Source organism: Accipiter gentilis, chromosome 27, assembly GCF_929443795.1.
Source record: "Accipiter gentilis chromosome 27, bAccGen1.1, whole genome shotgun sequence".
NCBI classification, from domain to species: domain Eukaryota; kingdom Metazoa; phylum Chordata; class Aves; order Accipitriformes; family Accipitridae; genus Astur; species Astur gentilis.
The window spans coordinates 4,162,170-4,176,720 of NC_064906.1; the positions used below are offsets into that span (position 1 = coordinate 4,162,170).

The 14,551-nt window shown below is 42.6% G+C and overlaps 1 protein-coding gene across 5 annotated transcripts in view; it reads left to right on the forward strand.

Annotated features, from left to right (window-relative positions):
- The window catches only part of LDLRAD4 (low density lipoprotein receptor class A domain containing 4), a 293,715-nt gene extending 282,860 nt beyond the window's left edge, over positions 1–10,855 (forward strand). For all 5 annotated transcript variants that reach the window (XM_049830511.1, XM_049830509.1, XM_049830510.1 and 2 more), the window contains one exon: positions 409–10,855. In XM_049830511.1, coding sequence (XP_049686468.1) covers positions 409–951 — 543 coding nt within the window. In that variant the 3' untranslated portion in view covers positions 952–10,855. The remainder of the gene's footprint in view (positions 1–408) is intronic.
- Positions 10,856–14,551: the final 3,696 nt, after the last annotated feature.

Below are 14,551 nucleotides of genomic sequence, written 5' to 3' on the forward strand. Positions count from 1 at the left end.
TGAGCAGGAGTCGGAGGCTCAGACTGCAGCTGAAAGTCGGAATTGGGACATTTTCACAGAACTACTCAATTGTCAAGACTAGAGAGAATGCATTTCCTATGTTCAGAAACAGAATCGTTTTCTCCTGGCTGTGCATGTTTTAATGTCAGAAGGAGCTGTGTGGGGTTTTGGTCTTCCTTCGTGAAGCTGTTCTCAGGTGTCTTGTGTTGGATCCTTCCTGCAACTCCTTCCTCTTCTTTCCATATGCATGCGTGTGAGAACACGTGTGCACAATATCTGCTGGGTTTAATCCCAAAGATAGGTGGCAAAGAGAAGTCTTTTGCCGTTTTATCAGCTCTCCCTAAATATGGAGCACCCACAGTGCTTTGCTCAGATGTGGAGTCACGTGTGTGTCTCTTCCCGTTTCAGATCATGTATGCTCCAAGGTCCAGGGACAGGTTTACCGCCCCATCTTTTATGCAGCGGGACCGTTTCAGTCGCTTCCAGCCCACTTACCCGTACATGCAGCATGAGATTGATCTTCCTCCGACCATCTCCCTCTCTGACGGGGAAGAGCCACCGCCGTACCAAGGCCCGTGCACCCTGCAGCTCCGGGACCCAGAACAGCAGATGGAGCTCAACCGGGAATCCGTCAGGGCACCGCCCAACCGAACCATTTTCGATAGCGACTTGATAGACATCTCGATGTACAATGGGGGCCCCTGCCCACCAAGCAGCAATTCGGGCATAAGTGCAACCAACTATAGCAGTAACGGAAGGATGGAAGGACCGCCCCCGACGTACAGTGAGGTCATGGGGCATTACCCAGGCTCCTCTTTTTTCCATCACCAGCACAGCAACGTGCCTCCTTCCTCGCAGAGGGGGAGCAGACTTCAGTTTCAGCAGAACAATGCAGAGAGCACAATAGTCCCCAGCAAAGGCCAAGACCGGAAACCGGGAAACCTGGTCTAAGTTACTCTCCCAGGCGCATTTGAACTGAAGACAAGAGAATCAAGCAGGGCGGTGGAGGAGGACCCCCATGCTCCGGTGCACAATGTTGTTACGTTTCACGTTCTACAACTTAGTAAAACCAAACGTGCAAACCAGTTCTTTGTTTCTGATTCCTTTCAGGGGAATTGCATGCAAAGCAGATGGAAAGAAATACAAACTTCCATTCAGTTTGTCTACGAGCAGTGTTTCAGGAAAGAGGGGGGGGATATATATTTTTTTTTTATGAACTATTTCAATTATTTAATTCTAAAAGTGAACTTAGCACAGAAATGAGGCTTGTACAGCCTGTTTTATACTCACTGAATGGCAGAAGGAAGAAGGTGGTTTTGCTACATAAATGGGGGAAGAATTGGCCAGTTTGCTTTTTTTTTTTCTCCCAGGGTGTGGATTTTTTTTTAATATGAAACAAAATTCCTGTTTTGTGTGCCAAGGTATAAATTTGAGAACTTAGATGAATGCAAGGAGTTAATTTGTGTTGTGATAAATGTGTTTTAAAAAGTTGCACTATCTTAATGTTTTAAAAAAATATATATGAGGGAACTGTTTTATGTGAAGTTCTTCTATATGTTGTCTTTTCACCTGTGGAATAATGATAGAGCCCCAGAAGTAATCTGGAGGAGTTTACCCCCCTCCCTCTGGGTTTGATAGAAAAAGGGGATAGGACTTAGCCTAACATCTCTTGACTTCTACAAATCAAGAAATACAGGGACACTTGTCTTTGCAATAACTTGCATTCAAATAACAGCGCATCAGTGAAGTGTCTTGGAGACTTTTGGGTGGAAGAAGGCAAATAGGAAATCCCAGCATTTTCCATCACTTAGGGTTTAGCTATTTTGCAGCGTAGACTATTTGTTTTGTAAACGGCAAAACAAAATCCCAGATGTGTTAATTTGTATTGATTCTAAGTGCTGCCATTCTTTTCTTTTTCATAATACAGTATTGCCAGTACTTACAGTTCTAGAGATTTTTGTCCTCACTGTAGCCTGAAATGTATTTAGTCACATATCATGACATTATGCAATAAATTGTTTAAAAATGCAAGGTGGGTTTTTTCCCCTGCAATGCTGTTAAAATACGTGAGACGCTGTTGTGCTTTTTGCTCTCCATTTCATCCTTTAGATACTGAAGTTCAGTCCTGGAGATCCATCCTGTTGAAGCGAAGGGGCCTTTGTAGCTATAACGGCCCCGTGCAGTTTCCGCAGCAGTACCGAGAGCGCTGGTGACGGTGGTGCTGGCTTCTGCGGCATCCCTAGCAGTGACGTGGGAGCACCAGTTATTCTCACTGCAAACCATTTTGCTCTGGGCCCTGTTGCAGAAACCCTCCTCCATGTATGTCATCTAGTTGACACCAGCAGGACTACACTCATGGGTAAAGATGACTCGCATATTAACTAAGTGTCTGTAAGCCCTAGTTTTGCCATGCTGGTCTTAAGAGTAGTTGGAAAATGTTACCTGCCTGTAAAGCGGCATGTGCGGTATTTCTTCCCTGGCTGTCTCTGTGTGGAAGCATGTGCAGCGCTGGAAGGCAGTTGACAAATGGTGATAGTGGCATCACAAGCACATGAAAAAGCACAACTTGCACTTAAAATGCATTTCAGAAATGGACTTAAAGTAAGAACCTTTAGAGTCTTAGCTTAAATAGTTTCTAATACATATGTGTATGAGTGTGTCATAGACCTTTTCACTTTAAGATCTTTCACTTCTTTCTGTTTTCATAAGCCTTGTGCTTGGTTTTGGGCAGCAGCCGCTGAGTGCCCTGAGGGCACGGTGGAAGAGTGCCGTGCCCTGGCACCTGGTCCCATGGCTGGAGGCTGGATTTCTGCAGGACTTCTGTACACTGGGGGCTCTGATAACTGAAGTGCATCTTTGATCTATGCAGAGTTTTAATGCCAAAACAGTGTGTGTGTGTGTGTCTGTGTGTATGTTTTATGGGCCTCGGTGTAGATTATTTTCTTCATAAGGTAATTCCGTTTTATTCTAGTTTAGAAAACGTTTGTGTAACTGTTAGTCTGAATATGCAGCCTCATCTGTCTCTGTAATTGTTTTTTGGTCTTGGTCACACTGGTAACGCAGAGTAAAGCTGCCTTTTAATTTATGTATTATTTGAAGGGAGAGAGAAAGAGGTTGTATGATGGGATTCACTTTCCCCCCTGCCCTCAGACCCACAGGACAGGTGTTTCGGAGATGACAAGATGGCTGTCAGTCGGCTAAGGCTCTCATCTTGTCTGGTTCCTGGGAATAAAAGCTGTGAAATTAAGATTTTTGCAAACAACCCGTGAACATAATTCTTAGTTAAAAAGCAAAACAAAACAAACAGAAGACAAACTCAGCAAATGTTGGTTTTGGTCTTCAGTGACTTTTGTTGTCCTTCAGAAGTGAGTTTTTAAGCCAGAGAACGTGTGTGCCTACACAGATACTGTGCTGTTGCCTAGATGAGGATTATTTGGCCAAGAAGCCTTCCAGCAAGAACAGCTGGAACTCATTTGTCATGGCAGAGCACACCTGGACTGGGCCCTGGGCTTGGACCAGTTGAGTACCAACCTTTCCCCATGCACAGATCTCATTGAAGTGAGCCTTGAAGTTGCCTTCAAAGTCACCTCTTGGGAACATGCTTTCTTTGAAGACAGCCCTTTGCCATCTTTTGCCAGTGGATTTATGCACTTCCCATTAACATAGTCCAGGATGATGTGTGTGCGCTCTTGTCTCTCAATTTTTCTTGACTAAGGAAATTTTTCTTTGTGTGGAAGATGTAACCTATTCCAGTTCTGTAGAAAAGGTTTAAAAAGAACTTAGTATTTGCTCACCTAGTTGTTGCATTTCCTCTTGCATCTTCACCTTCTCATTGTATTCTGCTGTCCAAAGCTAATGTGCAGCCAGTGTACCTGCAAGGTCTGAAAGTGTAGTGACCTGTTGCTTGCTATAGATGAGCTTGCAATTTGCTACTTTTGTTTTGGGGCCTCTTACAGGAGTAAATATGGTACTTTCTGATGAATATTGGTGATCTCTGATGAGAATGCCATCAATAGGATAATGTTGCAACAGTGTGTGGTTTTCTATTTTTTCTTTTGTTGCAGTGAGAAAGAATATGCCCGTGCTAACAGAACAGAATGGTAAAAGAAGGAATATCAGAGTTAGGTAGCACGATCAATCTTTACAGGCTTGGAAATTGGCGGTCTCTGAAGATAAGTAATTCTATGCAGCATTTATGGAAAACTGCCTTTGAAAATACCCAGAATGAATAAACTGTATTCCAGAGCCACTCAAATGAAGCTTTGTAAATTATAAAAGATTTCTGCAAACACTGTAGAATCAATCATGTAGATTATACCTCCATACTGGTGTTTTGGTTGATGTGTATCATGCACAAAACCCACGTAATATGTGTGTGGAGTTTTCTATGTGATGGATCATATTAGCCTGAATTCTAGTTGTATCTCCTGACCTTTGCCTAGTGACCCATCTTTCTAAAATTCAGTCCTATGATGTCTCCACTTTAGAAATTTTTAAGTTAAAACATTTATTTTTTTTAAGTGTACCTTTAAGAAAGAAAGCATTATGACCTCTGCCCTACCAGAAAGGTTAGTTTTTTCCCTTGTGTGGCTTGGCATGGCTCCCTTTTTGGTGCTAGATATACCCCGTCTTTTGTGTTTTCCTATGATCTCGCAGGGCTAGAAAAGGCAGGGGATTTAGCAACAGCAAAGAGGTTTCTCTCCCAATTTCCTGATGGAGCACTCAGCTCTAATTCTGGATGCCCATTTAGTCCGATTGTGGTTGTGTTCGTCTCAGTGCTGTACGAGCAGGCTCTGTGTATGTGACGCTGCCTGAAAGATGTGAGTGAGGAATATGAAGACTAGTACCTAGTCAATGGAACGGTGTTGAGGTCCCTTTCTTGTACCATGTGGCACGTGCAGAGTTCCCGGTACTTTGTGTAATAGGTTGTTTTTGTCAGGGAGGACCTACTTAAGCTACTCCTGGTCTTGTCACTGATGAACTCTGCACTTGACCCAGTCTCGGTCTGATGTGACTTTATTACAGCATGCTTTTTCCTTTTCAGTATGAAAACTCAGGTGTATGCCCCCTGTACAAGTTCTTAATGGCTAGCGAGGAAGGCATTTATGTTCCTGCAGTCATGGAATCTGCAAGAACCATGGGTCAAGCTGTCCTTCATTTGGCTTTTTATTATTGCTTGGCCACTTCTCCCACCAATTTGCCCCAGCTGGAAGCTTCTTCTGTTATCCCACATCTCTGAATTTTTGTGTTGCAGAAATATAAAACACCAAAGTGTTGCTGAGATTTTTTTTTTTTTTTTAATTTTTTTTTTCTTCCTGTGAATGTGGTTCAGGGAAGGGCAAGGAGTGAAATGACATTGTTTCTGAAAGAATGCACTTTCTTTGCAATAGGGCGGAAAGCCTTGTCCTGCTGGAGAGTCTTGTGCGTAGGCTGTCTGAACAGCACTGTCTGAAGTGGTCGTTTCTAACCCTGCCAGGTAGTAAGACAGTGGACCTTAAAACTGATGCTGATCTCTAAGGAATGTTTGAATGGTTTGGAGAAGATTGATTACTAACCTTTCTGTGACTCTGAGCCCTGAATGCTCATGGTAACTAAGGTAACCTGATTTCATAGGCAAAGGAAAAAGAAAACAGTATGCTGGTGAAAGCAGATATGCTCCAAAATTGTTCTTTGCTTTTTTAATTCTTTTTTTTTTTTTTTTTTCCTTCCCCCAAGGATAAACAGTAGGCTTGCTGGTACATTTGAAGGTATTTAGGATCATTCACAAGTTCTTTCTGGTCATTACCATTAAGTCATGTCCATGCACGTGTGTGTGTATACATACCTGCCTGCAAACTTGTGCCTGTATCCTACCCCTTGATTATCTACCTATTAGTTACTATTCCATAATCACCTTCCAGAAGTGCTAAATGGCTATATATTGGGCTCTCAGGAATAATGACAGGTCATTTGTCAAACAGCTGGAGGCATGAGGAATATTTGCTTTTCAGTCCTGTAAACGTCATGGCCCTTGTTTTTATCAGTCGGGGAGTTCCTTGCTACACAAATTCTTGCCCGTGACCTGATGCACTAGTGCATCAGCCATCTATCAGCTTTCTCCTTTTGGGTGAGCTTTGAAAAATCCTCATGCTTGTGGGACAACCCTAATGTAGACGTTGCGTATTGATGTACAGGAAGGAAACGTACTTCCTGTACTCTAAATCTCAGAAGCATGCTTTTTAAAACCTAGCTGATGCTGAGAACCAAGTGATCCATTTGTACAGTGGGTTCAGGTGAAGGCTGGCTTTTGATTACATCTTTGCTTTTTAGATAAAGGCTGTTGCAAGTAATTTAATTACACATATCTGGTCTTTACCGGCACTGTGTTGCCTGCTTGTTGACTGGTGCAATTTCTTTTCTCTTAAACTAGCCCCAGATATGTCAATTGTTTAAATCCCTGGAAAGAGGCAGTCTTACTAAATTATCTGAGACCTGTTGAGGCCTTTTAGGGCATGGAAGAGTTCCTTTTGAGGAGGACATGTTGAACTTACAGAGGTTTCCTGTCCGAAGACTGTGTTCCGTATGTTTCGTTAGGAAACAGAAGTGTAAAGTTTTGAGAGTGGCCCAGCTGAAAATGTTGGTTGGTAAGATTTTTTTGTTTGTTTGTTTTTTGTTTTGGGGTTTTTGGTTGGTTGGTTGGTTGGGGTTTTTTTAATAATATGTTGTTTACCAGTCTGTGCACATTAATTAGGCGTGTAAATTACCTTTTGACCCACCTCTGATTGCCATTGCTATGCTGGCAAAAGCCCCACTGGGCACACTTGCACCAGCAAAAAAGAGTAATTTTCTTGGTACGGCTCCATTTGGGGAATTAGCAGAAGCCGCACCACTAAGTTCAGCCTCGAAAACCAACATCAGCCCTGTACTGCCTCTTCCCAGCAAACTCAAGTGTGAGCGGCTCAGTTTCGATGAAGTGCTTTACCGTGCTAGTAAGTATCACAGACAAGCAGTGGAGGAGGAGTCTACTGGTGTTTTCCTTGAAATCACGACTATTTGCATTAACTGTATTTCAGGGGCGCTAATGCTGTTTTTGTACCATTCACTACATTTCTCCTGCTTTTGAAAGGGAAAAACCAAGCATGATTTTGTCTTAAAGCGTTGCAAACTCTCCTGGCTCTTACTTCTGCCTTGCTGTTGTCTCTTCCATTTTCAGACTGAACACAAGCAGCCCGGGTATTGCTAGCACTGCTTTCCTGCTATAAAAGAGCTTACCTTTTTGTGTTGGTTAACAATAAAGAAACAAACTGGTAACCTAGATACTTCCCCCTTCCCTCTGACAGCCGTGTGATTACTCTGTTATTTCTTTGCTATATTGCTGCTGCTGCTGCTGGTTTAAATGGTTTGGTGCGTGAGCTTTCTGAAACATCGTGGTGCGTGTTAAGATCTCGTGGGTGACGAAGCCGTCTCTTTTCTTCTTCCTTTCTCTCCTTGGGTTTGTGCTTGTCTGTCTGCCATGGTAGGTTTATTAATGAATTATATACATCCGTATTAGGTATAATTTTGAGGAGGTTTGCATGTTGGTAGTTTGTAAGCAACTAAGGTGCCTCATGTTCAAGTCTGAGCAGATAGGAATCCCCTTGCACTCGAGAGGGCCTGATCCAAAGCCCGGTGAAGTTGGTAGGAAGACTTGCCGACTTCAGGGGGCTTTGGATCAGGCCTTATGCTCCCACCTTTGTTGTGCCTCACTTAAAATGGTGCTTTTTCAGTTGTCTGTCTTTTTTTGGGTTGTTTTTTTTTTTTTTTCTTTGTATGGTGCTGTGTATAACTTGAATATATTATGCACATATCCTACCCAATGGGTAGAACAAACGAACATACAAAAACAAATAGATGTTGTTAATAGTGTAAGATAATGTATAGATGATACCAATTTTAACACACACAAAAAAATGGCATAGACTTTGTGAATGCCATCTTCTGTGCTCAGTCCTTTTTTGTAAAAAAATTTGCAAATGAATGCAAACAAATGACAAAAAGTCTATGTATTTTATTTTCCTATTAAATATCAATATAATATCATAAGGGAAGAAGTTTGAACAAGTCCTTTTTGAGTAGCCTGTGTATAGCAATTGGTTGTTTGATGCATTTTGGCTGTGAAGATTTGTTCTCTCTTTTTTTTTTTTTAAATGTGTCACTTTAAGAAAAAGGAAAAAACACGAAACAAACAAAACCTCCACAGCTTTAACCTTGCAACTAGATGCTCCTCGTCTTGGTTGTTGCCTCGCTATTGCTGAGTTGGACCAGTATTAGTTACTACTTCTCCAGCAGATACGTTATTTATTATTATTCTTTATTAACTTTTTTTTAAAAAAAAAAAACAAAAAACAAAACAAAACAAAAAACAAACAAACTTAGAAATGGGCTCAAACCTTTTGAATCTTTTTATCCACATCCTAGATTTGAAGTGAAGCTCAGACAAGTGGGAACTGACCCAAACCATCCCTACAAAATCAAAACTAGGCCAACGAGAGGTTTGTGCCACCAGCCAGCCCTTGCTCTGTGCCCACTACTGGTACACGGTCCTGCCCCTGCAGACAGGCTTTAAGGCTCGGTGTGGGTACCTGGGACTCGCCGACGACCCGGGTGGCTGGCAGGGGCGCAAGCCTTGAGGGTAGGCAAGAAAAGCCGCAGCTAGTAGTGAGCGCGAGGTTTGAGTCGGCAGCACCGCTGCTGTGTTGGCCTCTGACAGCAATGGCTTAACCCGGGTTCGTATTTAAGAGCATGGAGAAATGCCTAAAACCTGTTCGGGCCCAAGGCGGGAAGCAGCGTGGGAAGTAATTCAACACTTTTTAACTTTCTGCCGGGCTCCGTCGGCAGTTTGGGTCTCCCCTGGTGTCTCCGCGCGCTTGGCTGTCCGTCCCTGTGCCCCCGCGCGCGCTCGGCACGCAAATACCTCAGGAAAACTCAACATGAAGTTCTAGTGTAGAGACTTGCAGATGCTGTACTTATTTTTCTAAACTGTTTGTTCTAACTATCCCAGGATGGTAGGTGATATAGAAGTTTATCGGTCCGAGACAGACTAGTCCTCTCACAGATGGATACAGACTAATCTTTCATAGATACTCGTGTCTATATGTAGCTTTTTTATACTTGTCAGGCTTTAACCACAGATGTAAGGTAGCAATGTGTTGGGATACGTTTGAGATGGCGTTTTCGTTTGGTTTTTCAGATGACTAGCTAAACGCTACGCTAAAACTCAGGGGGCTTTATCCAGGGCCCAGCGAAGTCAGTGGTGAGGCTTCCTCTGGTTTGAGTGGGCTTTCCATCTGGTCCGCCACGCTCGAGGACGGTGCCCTGGAGCACAGTCCTGCACGACTTCTCTGTCGACCTGAAATTTCAGCTACACGTTTGTCTGTAAATATCTTTTTAAAAGCCCTCACAGGAGTCCTGTATCTGAACGTTGATCATGGTTGTTTTGGGTTTTTTTGTTTTGTTTTAAAGAAGTGTGTAAGTTTTTTTTATGGCCAGTTCTGCATCATCAAGCCCTTACAGGTAGCTTGTATCCATCCCTCCATATGTTGAGCTGTTTTATCAGGAAGCGTGTACCATAGGGAGATGCGCGTATTTCACGACTGTCGTTTGTTAACTCATTTATTGTTTGTCAGGGCATAGAGTAATTGGTTTGGAAGTATGCCTTGCCTGGCCACCTCCATGTTTCTGTTTGCACTGCAGTACCACTTCTGTGCATGAAGGAAGAAAAACGAACAAAAAACCCCGGGCCTTGACTAGGAAGGCTCTGTACAGAGCAAACCTCCTGCTGGAGGAATCTAGGGTAGGATTTATCATAACAAAACTTGCATATTGAGTGGACCAAACACAAGCATGTCTCCTTTTAGAGGCACTAATTTGCTTTGAAGCTGCAGTGGAAAGAGCAGACTATTAAGTGTATTCACAGCTGTGTTCACGCTTTTCTGTTTACCACAAAGCACAGCAGGCAGCCAAGATTTTAAAAGAAGTATAAGCAGAAGTTATGGGAGCCTCAGGCATCATAGACCTGGACAGCAAAAATAATAATAATAATAAAAAAAAATTCACTTTAATATTCTTTAACAAAGCTTTTTCTACTTGTAGTACAAAGCCTACGTAAGCATCGATAGGGGTTTTATCTTTGTATAGTTATCAACTGCCCAATGCTGCTGTGCTCGGAGCATTTCCTGATGGTATGTACATCAGTCAGGCTGTTACACTTAAAATTAACCATCAAATGCCTGGTTTTAGAGTGTTGACCCTTTCTTTGTTGTTTCTCGCTAGTTATTTTACAGTGTAAAATGCTTTATTGCTGTATGGATTTTTTTTGTATTTCCGACATTGCGCCTTTCAAGGTCATGTTTTCAACACATCTCTTTTGTCCATTTTGTTTCAAGCTATTCTGAAATATGTACAGCACTATCAACAATATTTAATCTTTCTTTTAAATTCTATTGTTGTAAAAACAAAGCTATTAAAACCAGTAAGACTTTTTACAACTGTATTGGAATTTCTCAATAGCTGTTCATGTGATGCTATGACAAACCTGGCTTGCTTTAATTTTTTTTTTAATTTTATTTTCCTTTTAACACAATTAATTTGTCGCTTATTTTCCACCGTAACTCCCAGTTATATACAGGAAAAGATTTCAACTGTTGTGTATCTGACTCTTTTAATTGAGCAAATGGTGATGTCCTAGTTTTTAGACCTAAGGTCTGTTTATTGCAATACTTTTAAAGGAAGATGTTGCTCTAAGTGCTGTTGTTAGTTTTAAATACAGATTTTATGCTTGTTCTTAATATGCTGTGGTTAAACCATGGCACAAAATTATTAAAAATCATGAAATGCATTTGCCTCCTGTGGAATTTTTTTTTCTCGTTGAAGTGAAAAAACAAACCCCAACAAAACAGAAAAGGTGGAACGCCGGGGTGGCTTTCTGTAGAGCAAGTACTTGTCTCTTTCCCTTGCGGGTTGGCTGCTGGTGGTGGGTGATTAAGGAATCAGAGGGTGGACTCCATCCTTGAAGCGTATGGGAGGGCCCTGGGAAGCCGATGCCTGATGAGGATTTTGCAGCAGTGTTCTGGCCCTCAACCTTTGGAGAGGACTACTGGGGTGATGTCAGGTGCTTGTGCTCTACCTCTGTGCTGTAGGACGGGCTGTAGCAGGCGGCAGCTCTGTCGGAGCACCTGCCTGTCACCCACTGTAGTGAAGTCTAGGCATGTCATCTAACCCTCTGGGCATTTCAGTTCCTTTAAGACAACAACCCCGGCTCAACCTCGTTTAAAGCAGTGGGTGTTGGTGAGTGCCTCTGGCACATCAGTGCTGAGTGACCAGCTGGGAGATGAGCAGCAGCCCCAAATCATTGCAAAAAATTGGTTAAGAAATGAACGTACAAGACGCGCCTCGTGGGAGGGGGAAGCACAACCTGGTTTAAGACACCTGGGGTGTGCTTTGGCCAATGCTTAAAACAAGAGCAGTTGTGGTCTGACATGGGGGGGAAGAGAGGATGGTACAGTTAGTAAGAACAAAAGGGTCCCGCGAAAGACATCGTCTCTGGTAATACAGAGCTTTGCAAGGTAGATGAAACTATCCCTAGCTGGTACCTGCCATTTTGCTATACTATAGCTTAACAAAAGTAGGAAGGATTTTTTTTTACAGAGCAGTTAGTTTCTGTTTAAGTATAAAGTGGTGCTTTATTTAGCATGCTTATTAATGAAATAATTCTCCTGTATTATATTTTATACCTGTGCTTGTGCTTGCTGAAGCTTGAGCTCTCTGTTGTTGAGGTGCGATGCTTAGAGGGAGGTAGTACTTCAAACCTGGGCCTTTCTCACAGGATTTTTCAAAAACGAGTGGTCTGCTGCGGGAGCCCCAGCCCATTTCTGACACCCGCCTTACAGAGCAGCCTTTGTATTGCCCTCAGATAGGAACCAGGGGATGTTCCCCTTGCTGCTGATCTTTTCAAATGGCTTGGTGCTTTCAATGTTACAGTACTTATTTTTGGTTCAAAAGTAACCATTTTCTTTTCCTATAACTGCCCTGAGTTACCCGTCCTCCATCCACAGCATTTTAATTCTTCTTTAGTATTTAGAAAATTGCTAGCTCCTTAGTCCTTAGAAGTGCTCCAAATCGCCAAGTTTCTGCTCCTCCTCTACTGTCTGAACCCTGAACTCCCTGGAAACTGCTTTTTTTTTTTTTTTTTTTTGAGCCTGCTTTGATCTTTTACTTAATCTAGTTTTAATTGTATTTATATTTGTTTTATAATATGTCATTCTGTTTGATTGTGTTTTAATATCTCTGCCAGTGGTTGCAACTGAGAACTCGGCTATAAATGGGATGTCTCATCTCAGTAGGGTTACTTCTTCCTGTTAAAAGATTAATACGGTGGCTGCTGCAGTCCTGTGAAACCTTTAGGTCTGGCTTCCAGGCTCCCAGCAGTATTGCGTCTCATTACAAACACCCTGTTTTTAACATCCCAAACCCTTTTCTTCCAAAGACCCCTCTGTAATGAGACTTCGTTACTTAGACAAAAATTAATTAGGCTTCTCTCATTATCACTGTTTTGATCAGTTGTGCTTTAAATGAGTTCTAATTAAAATGCACATTTTAAAAACCTTACTGCTGAATCCTATTCTAATAGCTCGCTTCTGCTGTGGCGATGCCCTGCTTTTGTGCAGTTTGCATTGTGCCACTTTTACAGAAGTCTAGCATTGATCAGGATAAAAACTTGCACGATTTTTTTTGTGTGCTTGTTTTCCATGGTTGGTTTGGTTTTTTTCCAGACTGACTGCCAAATGATTGCTCCTGAGAGTGGGGATTAAAGCAGAGATACCAGATTCTTCGTATGTGGTAAAAGCAGTGAGCTGAATTTCTCAGTATCCTGTAGAATCAGTAACATTATTTGTCCCCAGAATGTTTCAAAACATAAGGGAGAAACTATGTGCTGTCCTTGCTACTATTTAACTGCCCATTTCTGCTTACCTTAGGTGTTCCAAGTTGTCCTTAATAGATTATTTAAATTGGCAGGACTGCGTGATCTGTCCCAGGGATGTCTGGCACATGCTAAGCTGGGGGCAGCTTTGCTGGGATGCCAGTGGACTTACGAACCCCAGCTGGAGGGGGGCATGCTGAAGGCGGGCTCTCCTTAATAAAGGGACTAATCTGCAAACCAGAAGATGCTTTACGCTAAAAGATTTTGTACCTTTTAATGGTTTCCACTGTGAAGTGCATTGCAGAACAGTAGCGGAACAGTGCTAATACTATTTTAAAGATACGGAGACAATAAGAAGGACACAGCCGGTGTCGGTGCGGTCTACGGCAATGCTGGGAATAACCTCCCCATCGCCACCATTCTCGGTCTCACCACCTGTGAGGCGTAGTTTCTCCCCACTCACTTCTAACACGCAGCTACCGCTGTCTCGTACAGAGCTGGTTTTCTGTGTTTGGCTGATAGTCGCAGGGGTTTCAGCAAGCAGCCTGGACGTAACCACTACCCCTTGTCCAGAGAAAGAGGGCATCTCTTTCATGGAGGCCAAAATGCCACCCTTGAGCCCCAGAAGCTCCCTTCAATGCCAACACCAGATCACTCCAGATTAATTTAACATTTGCAGACATTACAGTGATTGGCAGTTGAGTTGAGTGGAAAATTCCGGTTTAATCCTGCTCTGTGTGCCACAGACATGGGCTCAGACAGCTTGACCTACATTTAACCCTGGGCAGCAAGAAACTCTTAGGGGAAAAAGAAAAAAAGTCATTTTCATCTCAAAGCAGCAAGGATGTTCCAGCTTATTACAAGTCCCTGTGTATAGGCATACATGCGTAACTGTGTTACAATGCTGTGAATGTTTCGTAAGCTGAGCCAAGTTTGCCCTAGTTGGCTTTACTTGGCGAAGCCCTATAAGTCAAATATAAAAGCATGAATGTGCTTGCATAGCCATTCAGCAGGGTTTATGGCGACAGCAAAATGTATAGGAGCTAGTTCTTTCCTGACGATGGGGTTAAGATTGTAAGTGCTATAAGATTTGCTTACAGCTGCAACCTGTATAGCTCTCAGGGAAAAAGCTGATGAGCTGGTGACTTTCACTAATGTTTTGTCAGGAAAAGCCTAACAGGTAAGGCTTGACTGACTGACTGCAAAGTCAGTCTGGTTCCTTTGCCCCCCTTCATTCTGCAGATCAAAGGTGCTGATAGTTCTTTAGCTGTATTTGTTTTGGATGGTCGCTGGTGCAGTATTAGGTGTCGCAGCTTCTGAGCGAGAGGTGCATTGGCGCACGTTAAAAGCCCTATGGCTGAGTGATAACTACATTAGCTACTCAACATGCAAGCCCTCTCACCTTTTAAAATTATGCCGTATATTCTGCTGATATCATACCTGTAGATAAGAAAATATGTGTGCTAGCTCCAGCCATATGCTAGGGGAAACGCTTTCCTCTACTGGAAAATTATGCTCTGTCAGGAAAATGGTATCAGGTAAACTAAAATCGCCATCCGACAGTAACACAGAAGAGATAAAGTGCCTGTCTGTGGTAAAACTGTACTCAAGAGT